The sequence below is a fragment of the Rana temporaria genome, chromosome 9 (genome assembly GCF_905171775.1).
Source record: "Rana temporaria chromosome 9, aRanTem1.1, whole genome shotgun sequence".
NCBI lineage: Eukaryota > Metazoa > Chordata > Amphibia > Anura > Ranidae > Rana > Rana temporaria.
Genome location: NC_053497.1, coordinates 73,296,064 through 73,310,961, shown reverse-complemented (window position 1 = coordinate 73,310,961; position 14,898 = coordinate 73,296,064). Strand labels below are relative to the sequence as shown.

Sequence of the window (14,898 nt, the reverse complement as noted above, 5' to 3'; positions counted from 1 at the left end):
ATTAAAGAGGCCGCCGAGTAAACGGGAGATTTTCCAGTATGTAATCTGTTGGCGCTTGTCCCATCACCCCCCCCCCTGTCCCCTCCGAGGCTGCAGATGGGAATGGATCAGGCTGCATTCATGGCAATGGGGAGGCTGCAATCATGGCAATGGGGAGGCTGCATTCATGGCAATGGGGAGGCTGCATTCATGGCAATGGGGAGGCTGCATTCATGGCAATGGGGAGGCTGCATTCATGGCAATGGGGAGGCTGCATCGATAGGCACTGACCCTTATTTTGCTTCACAGTTCTTTTATTTAAAATTAAAAAAAAATTCCCCTGAAACTTCCTTCTTAAAGTGAAGGTGCGTGTTATACACCAATAAATACAGTATATCCCAATAACATGCCCAAGCTCATCCTTAGTCCTGAGCGGTGCTAGGGGATTCGTTGGGGCCACAAAAGCGAGCGAATTCTTGTTGAACCAGTGCTCTGACAAACGCACTTGAACCAAATTTTTAATGGGTCAAAGAATGTCAGGCAAAATGGTCGGCCCTCACGCATGTTCACTTCATCAAATCTGGCCCTCTTTGAAAATTTTTTGGACACCCCTGGTATATATATGAATAAATATCGTGTGTGTAAATAAATTCTATACTTTTAAAGGACATCTGACAAAAATGTATGTACCAAATTCGGATTGAATTCCCCATTTCGCTCTCGTATTGCTCATGAATAGTGTTCTCTTAAATGATTTTGTTCATTTGCTGAGGTGCTTATGAAACTATTATGAGTCAGTGTCCTGCTACTATTAGATTCCTCATAATGTAAAGTATATTAATAGGTGGAATATTGGGCAAATAGACGGTGTGACACTTGTAAAAGCCCTTAGCGTGTACCGGGTAATCTCTCACCAGGGTCTGTAACATTAAACAGGTAATTCAACCTGCCAAGACACTTTTAACACAGAGTTGGCATATTTGCAGATTATACGTTTATTGTCTTATATCTGACCGATATGCCCATACCCTCTGTAAAGCTGAAAGGCAGTATGAAATGCCTGATTTTGACAGCGGTATCCTTTCTGTTCCATATGTAACTTATGACTGCAATCCACTTGGAAAAAGTCAGCTCAAGTTTTAGCAGTCCCACAGTGAAAAAGATATTCATTTGACTTTCATAAACTAGGGATTTCTTACCAGGACCCATGCAATTTTTGTATGTAAAAAAAAATGATACTGTAAGTTTCCTTTCTTTCTGATTTTGTGTTACAAACTTCTGTTTGTTTGTTTTTTTTTTTTGTTTTTTTTTTTAGCTCCTGAAGATTTTCACAGATTTTCTATCCTTCATGGTGCTATTCAACTTCATCATCCCCGTTTCAATGTATGTCACTGTTGAAATGCAGAAATTCTTGGGATCTTTCTTCATTGCATGGGATAAGGAAATGTATGATGAAGAAATAAAAGAGGGAGCTTTGGTCAACACATCTGACCTTAATGAGGAACTTGGACAGGTGAGCAAATTTTCTTTAAGGTATTTCAGAAAATCTACTAAAATTTGAAAATCTTTCCTTACCTGTTCGTCACTAGTAGTGATAAGCAAAGGTTCTGGTTAAAAACTATGATGTTCTTGCAGGCCAGATCAGCTAATTTGGCCATGTGGCTATATTGGGTCAACGATAGAAGGTTCCCTGCCCCTTAGGTGGGGAATTTCCTGCTTTCATGGAATTTCCCAAAGGTTCAGGCCAAACTACATTTGCATTCTCATAAACTTACTGTATGGTTAAAAACAAAAGTCCACTAATACGTTTAGGGTCCAACACCTCTTTGTAAATGGTTACATGTTCTGTAACCACTTGTGTAAGTCAGGTAGTAAGTAATGACTGTACATGTGCAAGCAACTAAACTGAAGATATCAGGTAGAATCTTTCCTGGGATCCCACCAGCACTGATAGTTATGGCAAAGGTGTTATGACCCTGACAATGAGAACACTGTCTCAAGTTTAGACTCCAGCTGTAGAGGCCTATCAGAATTAACCACCAGCTCACTCTCACTGAACTATAAGAGTATGGGGTCTATATCATCATATCCTCTGATTGGAGCAAAACATGTAGTAAATTAGCACTCTTGATATAACACATAGAAAGAACCCCAATATAATTAGAGCAAGTATCTCAGTAGTTAATATGCATTCTGAGAGTGAGAGAAGGTGACAGTCCTGAGTATGGATAGCAAACACTATCTATGTGGCGAAATAGTCTATATATACATGCAGTTTAAGGGGTGGTGTGGACCAGGTCTCTTTGCACAGGAGTAGATGGTAATTCCAATATGTAGTAATGTAGTCTATATACTCATGCAGTTTTAGAGGTAGTGTGGACCAGGTCTGTTTGCACAGGAGTAGATGGTAATTCCAATATGCAGTAATATGGTCTATATACTCATGCAATTTAAGAGGTAGTGTGGACCAGGTCTGTTTGCACAGAAGTAGATGGTAAATCCAAATATGCAGTAATATGGTCTATATATACATGCAGTTTAAGAGGTAGTGTGGACCAGGTCTGTTTGCACAGGAGTAGATGGTTAATCCAAATATGCAGTAATATGGTCTATATATACATGCAGTTTAAGAGGTAGTGTGGACCAGGTCTGTTTGCACAGGAGTAGATGGTTAATCCAAATATGCAGTAATATGGTCTATATATACATGTAGTTTAAGAGGTTGTGTGGACCAGGTCTGTTTGCACAGGAGTAGATGGAAAGTCCAATATGCAGTAATATGATCAGAGTATACTTGCGTTTAGGAGGTAGTCCAGACTGGGAAGTTGGCACAGGTGCTGATGGTATCTCCTTAGCAGTATGCAGCGGTGGTGGTCCTTCTATCCAGTATAGCAATGAGATTTGGGTCCAAGTGTGAGTGTCCCACAAAGGGGGAACTTCAAGGTTGCTGTGGGTTGGTGGAGGGTCTCCAGGTGGCGGCAGGGTCCAACAGGAATATTCCAACAACCTGCCGCCAGTGCTGGAGGTTTAAATAGCCCGGTCTCCCATCAACGCCGAGCGCCACACACTGGAACGCACTTCCGCGTTCCAGCGTGGAGCGCAGACGTCCGCGTACCGGAAGTGACGCGGATGTCTTCTTGAATGGAGCGCAGCTGTCATTACAGGTAAAGCTGCGCTCCTTGTACACAAATTAATGCTAATAGCGTTACATACTCCCCTCCTCAAGGGAGCCCATCCGGGGCGCCTAATAGGAGATGGTTTATCAGGATATTTGTGATGGAACTGCTTAATGAGTCTAGGGGCATGAATATCTGATGAACATTCCCAGGAATCATCTGTGGGAGAATAGCCTTTCCAACGAATCAAGTATTGAATGGAAGAACCTCTCCTTCTAGAATCCAAAATCTTCTCTACTTGATATTCAGTCTCACCAAAAACTTGAACTGGTGGAGGAGGTTGTGGATCTCTGTTTGGGAAAGGGTTTGGTTTGTAAGGTTTAATTAATGAAACATGGAAGGAAGGATGAATCTTCCAATCAGAGGGTAAAATTAATCTGACAGCATTATTATTAATGATGTGGGAAATTGGGAAAGGTCCCGTGTACTGACGGCCAAGTTTCTTTGAAGGAATCTTGAGTCGTAAATTCCTAGTAGATAACCATACCAAATCTCCAATCTTATATGAAGGGGGTTTTGTTCTATGAGAATCATAATACTTCTTTTGTCTAATCTGTGCATCTTCAAGATTAGAACGGAGAGTATCTAGAGTATCCTTTATGGTTGATAAAAGATTCTGAACAGCAGGGACATTAGTTGAAGGAAAAGTAGACGGTAAATTATTAGGATGAAAACCATAATTTGCGTAAAAAGGTGAAAACTGGGAGGATGAACTGGAGGCGTTGTTGTAAGCAAATTCTGCATGTGGAAGTAAATGAAACCAGTCGTCTTGAAGATGAGTGCAGTAACAGCGCAGATATTGTTCCAGTGTTTGATTTACCCGTTCTGTTTGCCCATTAGTTTGGGGGTGATAGGCGGTAGACATGCGATGATCTATTTGTAAAGTTTGACAAAGAGCTTTCCAAAATCTAGAAATAAATTGTGAACCTCTATCTGAAATGATCTGAGATGGTAAGCCATGAAGTTTAAGAATATTGGATATGAAAGCCTTTGCAGTCTCTTGAGAGGTTGGTAACCTTTTCAACGGAACAAAATGGGCCATCTTTGTTAGTACATCAACTGTGACCATGATGGTGTTTGTTCCATTTGACCTTGGGAGGTCAACTATGAAATCCATAGAAATAACGTCCCAAGGTCTATTTGGGATTGGGATAGAAGTTAATAGGCCATAGGGAGGTTTTCTAGAATGTTTGTTGGTGGCACAGGTCTGACAAGAATTAACATAGTCCTGAACTGTCTTTGTGAGATTTGGCCACCAGTAATTTCTCTTGACTAAGTGAAGGGTCTTAGTAATTCCAGGATGACCTGCAAGTGGAGCATCATGAAGTTGTTTTAGTAACATAAGTTGCAATTTTGGTGGAACATATATCTTGTTGTTAAAAGTTAATAGTCCGTTAGATTCTTGTTGTAAACCCATAGGTAAATGAGATCTCTCTTTAGTAAGGGTTTGAATAAGCAACTTATTAAAGGTCATAGTAGTACCCAGAATCCTATTGGATGGAATAATGGAAAGTGGTGGAATCTCCAATGTTTGTTCTTCATGCATACGAGACAAAGAGTCTGCTTTAGTATTTTGAGTACCTGGAAGGTAGGAAATAACGAAATTGAATCTATCGAAAAATAGACTCCATCTGACTTGACGGGCAGAGAGAGTTTTGCAAGATTTTAAGTGTTGTAAATTTCGATGATCAGTGAGGATGGTGATAGTATGTGTTGAACCCTCCAGCAAATGTCTCCAGTTAGCGAGAGCATCTCTTATTGCTAGTTATTCCTTCTCACCAATAGGATAATTTTTTTCTGCTGAGGACAGTGTCCTGGAAAAAAAAGCAACTGGATGTAGTGGTTCTGATAATGTTGGTTGTTGGCAGAGTACAGCGCCCAGAGCAAAATGCGAAGCATCTACTTCTAATGTGAAATGGTATGATGGATTTGGCAATTGAAGAATAGGAGCTGAAGTGTAACTATTCTTGAGTGTGTCAAAGGATTTCTGTGCATCCTCAGTCCAAACAAAAGGTATCTTTGAACTGGTTAAGCTGGTTAGTGGTCTCGCAATAGCTGAAAAGTTTTTTATGAACTTTCTATAGTAATTTGAAAAGCCGAGAAATCTCTGAAGAGCTTTCCTAGTTTGTGGTGAAGGCCAGGACAGAATGCAATCTACCTTAGATCGATCCATCTGAACTCCACTAGGAGTAATCTGGTAGCCCAGGAAGGAAATAGTAGTTTGATTGAATACACACTTTTCAAGTTTTGCATACAAAGAGTGTGTCCTAAGCCTAGCCAGAACCCAACGCACATGTTTGTGATGTTCATCTTGATTCTCAGAATAAGTTAAGATGTCGTCCAAATAAATTACAACGCAAATATCAAGTAGATCATGAAAAATATCATTAATGAACCACTGAAAAGTTGCTGGAGCGTTACATAAACCGAAAGGCATTACACAATACTCAAAGAGTCCATATCGGGTTTTGAAGGCAGTTTTCCATTCGTCACCCGAACGGATTCTGATTAGATTATATGCACCTCTGAGGTCCAGTTTTGTATAGATCTTGGCGTTCTGTAAACGCTCAATGAGTTCTGGAATGAGTGGTAATGGGTATCTATTTTTTATAGTGATATTATTGAGAGAACGATAATCAATGATTGGTCGGAGTGAACCATCTTTATTCTTTACAAAAAAAAGAGCTGCACTAGCTGAAGAGGTGGAGTTCCTAATAAATCCCTTTTTGAGATTCTCGTCGAGGTACTCCTTTAAATGTACAAGCTCTGGTTGTGAGAGGGGGTAGATTCGAGCGGTAGGGATAGGACTGTCGGGGATAAGGTCTATGGGACAGTCGTAAATTCTATGTGGAGGAAGTTTATCTGCATTAGTCTTACTGAATACATCAATGAAGTCATGTAAATATTCAGGTAGGTTATGTGGAATGGCGTCGGAGAAAGAGATGATACATGGCGAATAACAGAACTCTTTACAATAATCAGACTGCAAAGAAATTGATTTGGTGGACCATAAAAAAATAGGCTGATGGAGAAGCAACCATGGAAGGCCTAGAACAATGGGAAAGACAGGTGATGAAATAATATCAAATTTGAGGGTCTCAGAATGACCAGTGGCACATGTAACCTTTAGGGGAGTTGTCTGAGATATAACAGGACCATGAGTTGAACTGGACCCATCAATAAAAGTGAGCGACACTGGATTTTGCTTAAACACACAGGGGATTTTATTTGATTCTACAATACTTGAATCTATAAAGTTGCCGCAGGCTCCGCTGTCGACCATAGCTTCAATGGAAATCTCTTCTTGATCCCACTGTAGAGTAAGAAGGATAAAGATATATCGATTAGATGTGGAAAGGGATGAGTCTAATTTATTAATGTGGGAAAATTTACCTTCAGAGTTTTTCTTAAGTAGAGGACAGGTAGAGACAATGTGGTCTGGAGCTGAACAATAAAGACATAGATTATTGGCTCTACGGCGTTGCTTTTCTGCTGGAGTCAAAGGACCTCTTATAGTTCCAAGTTCCATTGGAGACTCCTTTGAAGGCGATCTAAATCTCCTGAAGGAAGTGACTGGATATGTATTTGCACGTTCCGCCTTTCTCTCACGCAGGCGACGATCGATAGTCACCGATAGGTGCATGAGATCTTCTAGAGTATCAGGGAGCACAACGCGGGCAAGCTCATCCTTCATGGCCTCTGATAATCCCAAACGAAATTGATTTCTAAGAGCAATCTCTGACCATTGGGTCTCCCTGCTCCAGCATTTAAATTCTGAAATAAAGTCCTCCACAGGCCTCTTTCCCTGTTTGAGGGTTCTGATTGAATTTTCAGCTGTTAGCTGTTTGTTAGGATCTTCATATAAGAGAGACATCTCATTAATAAAAGTATCAAAAGCTCCCAAAAGATCTCCATGTTCCTCTATGTACGTGTCAGCCCACACTCTGGGTTCACCTCTGAGATAGGTAATTAAAGTGAGAATCTTTATTCTATCAGAGTAATAAGTGCGCGGACGTAATTCATACATCAAACGGCATGAACTAATGAATTGTCTATAATTCTTCCTTTCACCAGAAAAAAGTTCTGGTGGGCAGACCTTAGCTTCAGGTCTGTCTCTAGCTTGTGCATGATTCAGATTGCGTAGGGTATCATTCTGAACACGCAATTCATTCATGTTAGCAGTAAGGTTATCCACTCTTTGAGAGAGTGTAACTAAATGATTTGCAAGTTCAGCTGGATCCATCTTGAATGTTCCTTTTTTTTTTTTTTTTTTTTTTTTGTGGTTGGAATATTATGTTATGACCCTGACAATGAGAACACTCTGTCTCAAGTTTAGACTCCAGCTGTAGAGGCCTATCAGAATTAACCACCAGCTCACTCTCACTGAACTATAAGAGTATGGGGTCTATATCATATCCTCTGATTGGAGCAAAACATGTAGTAAATTAGCACTCTTGATATAACACATAGAAAGAACCCCAATATAATTAGAGCAAGTATCTCAGTAGTTAATATGCATTCTGAGAGTGAGAGAAGGTGACAGTCCTGAGTATGGATAGCAAACACTATCTATGTGGTGAAATAGTCTATATATACATGCAGTTTAAGGGGTGGTGTGGACCAGGTCTCTTTGCACAGGAGTAGATGGTAATTCCAATATGTAGTAATGTAGTCTATATACTCATGCAGTTTTAGAGGTAGTGTGGACCAGGTCTGTTTGCACAGGAGTAGATGGTAATTCCAATATGCAGTAATATGGTCTATATACTCATGCAATTTAAGAGGTAGTGTGGACCAGGTCTGTTTGCACAGAAGTAGATGGTAAATCCAAATATGCAGTAATATGGTCTATATATACATGCAGTTTAAGAGGTAGTGTGGACCAGGTCTGTTTGCACAGGAGTAGATGGTTAATCCAAATATGCAGTAATATGGTCTATATATACATGTAGTTTAAGAGGTTGTGTGGACCAGGTCTGTTTGCACAGGAGTAGATGGAAAGTCCAATATGCAGTAATATGATCAGAGTATACTTGCGGTTAGGAGGTAGTCCAGACTGGGAAGTTAGCACAGGTGCTGATGGTATCTCCTTAGCAGTATGCAGCGGTGGTGGTCCTTCTATCCAGTATAGCAATGAGATTTGGGTCCAAGTGTGAGTGTCCCACAAAGGGGGAACTTCAAGGTTGCTGTGGGTTGGTGGAGGGTCTTCAGGTGGCGGCAGGGTCCAACAGGAATATTCCAACAACCTGCCGCCAGTGCTGGAGGTTTAAATAGCCCGGTCTCCCATCAACGCCGAGCGCCACACACTGGAACGCACTTCCGCGTTCCAGCGTGGAGCGCAGACGTCCGCGTACCGGAAGTGACGCGGATGTCTTCTTGAATGGAGCGCAGCTGTCATTACAGGTAAAGCTGCGCTCCTTGTACACAAATTAACGCTAATAGCGTTACAAAAGGTAACGATCGGGATCCCTTCCCTACGTACATCGATGGCATACCTTACTTCTGTAAATCTGTTGATCAACTTCTGTACAACAGTGGTGATACATGGATCAAAATTCATCTGTTCCCTGCTGAACCAGATGAATTCCGATCCACATATGGCTGGCTTTAGAGAGGAGGATGTGTGGAACTGGAGCCAGGAGTAAGGTATTTCTCTTTATCTCTGCACCCCTAGACTAAACAAGCATTTAACTCCCAGTGTGAAGGTTGTTTTTGTCACTTTACTGGAGTTCAGATCTATTGAGGATCCCCTTTAAATGGTTGCTTTTATTAATTATATATATTTACAACCATATAATATTTACACTGTACACGTTTTCCAAATACCCATGTCTGTTTTTGAGGGGAAAAAATAAATTCTCTGTTTCCAACGATTACCCAACATTTCTTTCTCCACTTTCATTGCCCTGGAACTAAATTGCTTTTTTAACTTGAGAAAACAAAGGGCTGTTCGCTTCGTTGGCTTGGTTTAGGGCTTTCCTTCTGTAAATAGTCTTCTATTTGGTAAAAAAAAGAAAAATGCTATCGCTTATACTATTAAATGGAATAACATAGCTGCTAACATAAAAAACTAATGTGTGTGTGTGCGCGCGCGCGTAGATTTTTTCCCCCATAGTGTGTGTATGTGTGTGTTTTTATTTATATATATATATATATATATATATATATATATATATGTATGTATGTATGTATGTATGTATGTATGTATGTATGTATAAATTATACACACACATAATTTGTTTTAATGACCATTAGGTTGATTCTTTAGCAATCCTTGTGACTGATTGTCACGTATCATACATTATCTGACTAAGCCAGAGAATCTTTTTTTTTTTTTCACAAGAAAAGCCAGAGAATCTTTATATGTAAAGTCTAGACATTGTTTTTAGACGTTTACCAATAACGTATTTTTTTTAGTGCCTGTACCGATTTTTGGGCTGCTTTTCAGGCCGATGGCTGGTATTGGGTGCCAATTATTCTGTAGATTTTAACTTTTATTTTTAAACTGTCCTTTAAAAAATAAATTACAATTGAATCACTGTTATTGCTGCCACAAGGATTGTAAACATCCCTTGTGACAGTAATAGGCAGTGACGGGTACTCTTTATGGAGGGATCTAGGGTCTATAAGACCCCGAACCCCTCCTCTGCACTTGAAAGTATTCAAAATGTCAAGATCATCATTTTTTAATACTTTATATTTTTAAAACTGGCACCTTTAGGATATCAGTAATCTGGAAGTGATTTCATGACCAGCTAGCTGACATTCCGGCTGGTCGCTCGGGCCTCCCGGTGGGATGGGAGAACGGAACGGTGGGATGTCCCCTCCCGCTGCTTGTAATAACAGCTGAGCAGCTGCCAAGCCGCATTGGTTGTTATTACAAGAAAGCTGACCTTCTGCTCTAAAGGATGGTACAACCCCTTGAAGCAATATCGGTAAGTTTGTGACTGATACGATGCTTCAAAAAAAATTGTTTTTACCTTTTTTTTTTTTTTTTTAAGTGGATGTAAACCCTCACATATACCCAGTGAAGTGAATAGCCTCAGATGATACACAGAGCAGAAACAAATCCTCCTACATAAGTTTTACATGTACAGTCTCTCACAAAATGAGTACACCCCTCCCATTTTTGTACATATTTTATAATATCTTTTTATGTGACAACACTTAAAGTACACTTTGCAACAATGTAATGTAGTGAGTGTAGAGCTTGTATATCGGTGTAAATTTGCTGTCCCCTCAAAATAACTCAACACAAGTGGCAACAAAAGTGAGTACACCCCTAAGTGAAAATGTCCAAATTGGGCCCAAAGTGTCAATATTGTGTGTGACCATCATTCTTTTCCAGCACTGCCCTAACCCTGTTGGGCATGGAGTTCACCAAAGCTTCACAGGTTGCCACTGGAATCCTCTTCTACTCCTCCTCCATGACAACATCACAGGGCTGATGGATGTTGGAGACCTTGTTCTCCTCCACCTTCTGTTTGAGGATGCCCCACAGATGCTCGTTAGGGTTTAGGTCTGGAGACATGCTTGGCCAGTTCATGAACTTTAGGCCCCTTTCACACTGGGGCGGGAGGCGCGGTGGCGGTATAGCGCCGCTAAAAATAGCAGCGATATACCGTCGGATTTGCAGCGGGATTCGGCCGCTAGCGGTGCGGTATTAACCCCCGCTAGCGGCCGATAAAGGATTAATACCACTCCAAAGATGCTGCTGGCAGGAGATTTTTTTCTCTCCCGCCAGCGCATCGCCTCAGTGTGAAAGCCCTCGGGCTTTCACATTGAGTATGCAGTGCAAGAGTTTTTTAGGTGGTATAGCAGCGCTATTTTTAGTGCTGTACCGCCTAAAAAACTCCTTAGTGTGAAAGGGGTTTTACCGTCAGCTTCTTTAGCAAGGCAGTGGTCATCTTGGAGGTCTGTTTGGAGTCGTTATGTTGGAATACTGCCCTGCGGCCCAGTCTCTGAAGGGAGAGGGATCATGTTCTGCTTCAGTACAGGCATACCCCACTTTTAAGTACACAAGGGGACCAGAGCATGTATGTAAAACGAAAATGTACTTAAAGTGAAACAATACCTTTTTTAACTTCTAGGGTGTAGTGGGGGGTCAGGGACTGTAGTTAAGGTCTCAGGGGCTGTAGTGGGGGTGTCAGAAGCTGTAATTGAGGTCCCAGGGGCTGTAGTGGGGGTGTCAGGGGCACCCCGGAACAGGGCGGGCCATGCTCTCTGAGCTTCAGCTCCTTCTACTGCGGCTGCAAAATGTCTGTACAGTACTTGTAAGGCACTTTACATACACTCGCAGGTATGTCCTTACTCACGAGTGTATGTGAAGTGAGTGTACTTAAAGCGGGGTATGCCTGTATGTCACTTTACATGTTGGCATTCATGGTTCCCTCAATAAACTGTAGCTCCCCAGTGTCGGCAGCACTCATGCAGCACCAGACCATGACACTCCCACCATCACGCTTGACTATAGTCAAGACACACTTGTCTTTGTACTCCTCACCTGGTTGCCGCCACTCACGCTTAACACCATCTGAACCAAATACGTTTATCTTGGTCTCCTCAGACCACAGGACATGGTTCCAGTAATCCATGTCTTTAGTCTGCTTGTCTTCAGCAAACTGTTTGCAGGCTTTCTTGAGCATCATCTTTAGAAGATGCTTCCTTCTGGGGTGACAGTCATGCAAACCAATTTGATGCAGTGTGCGGCATATGGTCCGAGCACTGACAGGCTGTCCCACCACCCCTTCATACTCTGCAGGAATACTAGCAGCACTCGTACATCTATTTCCCAAAGACAACCTCTGGATATGACACTAAGCACATGCATTCAACTTCTTTGGTCGACCATGGCGAGGTCTGTTCTGAGTGGTCCTGTTAAACCACTGTATGGTCTTGGCCACCGTGCTGCATCTCGGTTTTATGGTCTTGGCAATCTTCTTATAGCCTAGGCCAACTTTATGTAGAGCAAGAATTATTTTTTTCAGATTCTCAGAGAGTTCTTTGCCATGACGTGCCATATTGAACTTTCAGTGACCAGTATGAGATAGTGAGAGTGATAACACCAAACTTAACACACCTGCTCCCCATTCACACCTGAGACCTTTTAACACTAACAAGTCACATGACACCGGGGACGAATAATGGCTAATTGGGCCCAAGTTGGACATTGTCACTTAGGGGTGTACTCACTTTTGTTGCCAGCGGTTGAGACGTTAATGGCGGTGTTAAGTTATTTTGAGGGGACAGAAAATTGACATGGTTATACAAGCTGTACACTCACTACTTTACATTTTAGCAAAGTGTAATTCAGTGTTTTCACATGGAAAAATATTTACAAAAATGTGAGGGGTGTACTTACTTTTTGTCAGATACTGTATGTAACGGAACGTCCCACGCGCCGCTTGAGTGCTTCCGTCATATACCGCTTCCTATCAGTCTGGATATAGATATCAGATATTCCAGATGCTCACAAGCACACAACGAGACTAGACTTGTTTGACTGCTGAACATGGAGTGTTTATTATAACCAAGAATACAACCTTATATACAGTTAAAGAGGAGGTAACCAGAACATAAATTAACATGAGCTAATTAACTAATCATTTACCCAGACTAGGTGACTCATAGATATGACCTTTCAGGGTAGACGTCACGTCTACTCGCTCATCTACTATACAATACACATTATCATAAGTGTAAACACATGACATCTTCACACAATAGCAGGGTCAATTAGCACAGAGAACAGACAGATGGCTGGAGGTGACGGCATTAGCATCTCCTTACACTGTATGTCCCAACAGTATGAATCAGTCACTCTAATATGGCATATACAGGGTCCCCAGGCATACAGCTCACAAAGAGAACCGTTCCCCCAAATGCCAGGGCCCATGATCGCAAGGCAAGAGGCTAGCATTCAGTCATTCAGTCGCCTCCAAAAGCGTCTGTCCTGGGTGAGTCTGTCGCACTGTATATCTGTCTTCAGCTTTATAAACTGTTTAGAATGTGCATTTTGTACAGTTTTGTTAGAATTCCCTTTTCCTGATTCACCTGTGGGTGTTGATTCTTGCCATACACTGTGTGTGAGCTGATAGGAGGAAAGACACTCACACACACACACACACACACACACACACCCTCTCCACATAGGCAGAGACTTGCAGAGCTGTTCTGTGAATAGACCAGCTCTCTGCTAATCTATTTATAGCACCCACCCTGACACACATTTCAGACTGGTTTTGTCACAGTTGACAGAGAACTTGTCAGAAGTTATCATGCTGATAACAGAAGCATGGAGCAGGAGAAATACACAAGACTTAGTGCTTCGAAGAGAGATAAGAAAACACTGCAGATATATGTGCCTAGCTCAAATTTCATGAATTTGGTTTACATCCACTTTAATGCGTTTCCTGTATTAAGGTTAAAAAAGTCCCAGTTTTTGTGCCCCCCCTTCAAAATACTTATCTGCATCCTCACTTAAATCCAGCACTGCCCATCTATAGCGACTCTCTCCTCTTTCTTGCATGCACAGGATAGAGGCAGGAGCCATTGGCTCTTGCAGCTGTCAATCGCATTCAGTGTGGGGAGGGGATGGGCACCGAACTGCGCTTTACAATCACTTTAAACAGCCTTTACAGCACCTACTTATAAATTTCAAATTTCAGTGATCAAAGATTGACGTTTTTTTTTTATCCTGTTTTATAGGTGGAGTATGTTTTTACCGACAAAACTGGGACTCTCACAGAAAACTCTATGGAATTTATTGAATGTTGCATCGATGGCTACAAATACAAGGAATCTGCAGATGTAACAGATGGTCCTGTGGCAACCTTTGGAAAAGCTTCTCGGGTAATAACTGCAGTGCTGTTGTTTTGGTTGCTAAACCGCTTGCCGCCCGTGTAACGTCATATGTGGTCGCAGACTTTGAGCAGTGATATCTGAATGGTGATTGTAGCTACAGGCATCATTCAGATATCATCTTTGAGCCAGCGATTCCCTTCACCATAATAATGGCTGTGTAGTGGCTGTTCAGCTGCTTGATTATTCTTATGGGCGGTGAGAGGGGATGTCCCCCCCTTCTCCCGCCACCTTTCCGGTGCTTCTCCTGGCTCACCCCTGCTATCGGCGAACCGGAGAAGGATCCGAACGGCCCGGATGCTGACAATAGAGATTTCCGGCGGGCCAGAACGGTCCCTGGAGTCTGTATGATCGTTCAGAGGCCGGGTGTCGCCTATGGGGATTTTTCAGTACCGAAGTTTGGCACCATTCCACGAGCATGTGCTATTTTAAAGTGTGACATGTTGGGTATCTATTGACTTGGCATGACATCGTTCACATTATTAAAAAAAAAATTGGGCTAACTTTACAATTTTTTTTTTTTTAAATGCAAGAAACCTTTTTTTACCCCCCAAAAAAAGTGTTTCGAAAAATTGCTGCGCAAATACTTTGCAAGATAAAAAGCATCTACCGCCATCTTATTCTGTAGGGTCTTTGCTAAAAATATATATATAATGCTTGGGGGGTTCTGTGTAATTTTTTTTTAGAAAGAAAAAATTATGATTTTTTACATGTAGGAGAGAAATGTCAGAATTGGCCAGGGTGGCAAGTGGTTAATTAGCATGTAACCTAAAATCTTTAATGTATTACATAATACATGGCACATGCGAGAATGCCAGGATGCATCCGGTGTATCAAGATTCCTTATGCGGCATGCAGCATGCTGTACTGCTGTCTGTAGTTG

General features: G+C 41.6%; 1 protein-coding gene across 6 annotated transcripts in view; it reads left to right on the top strand.

The window, feature by feature from the left end:
* Positions 1-14,898, top strand: part of ATP11C (ATPase phospholipid transporting 11C) — a 188,156-nt gene that overhangs the window by 114,245 nt on the left and 59,013 nt on the right. For all 6 annotated transcript variants that reach the window (XM_040323788.1, XM_040323782.1, XM_040323783.1 and 3 more), the window contains 2 exons: positions 1,295-1,492; positions 13,863-14,006. In XM_040323788.1, coding sequence (XP_040179722.1) covers positions 1,295-1,492; positions 13,863-14,006 — 342 coding nt within the window. The remainder of the gene's footprint in view (positions 1-1,294; positions 1,493-13,862; positions 14,007-14,898) is intronic.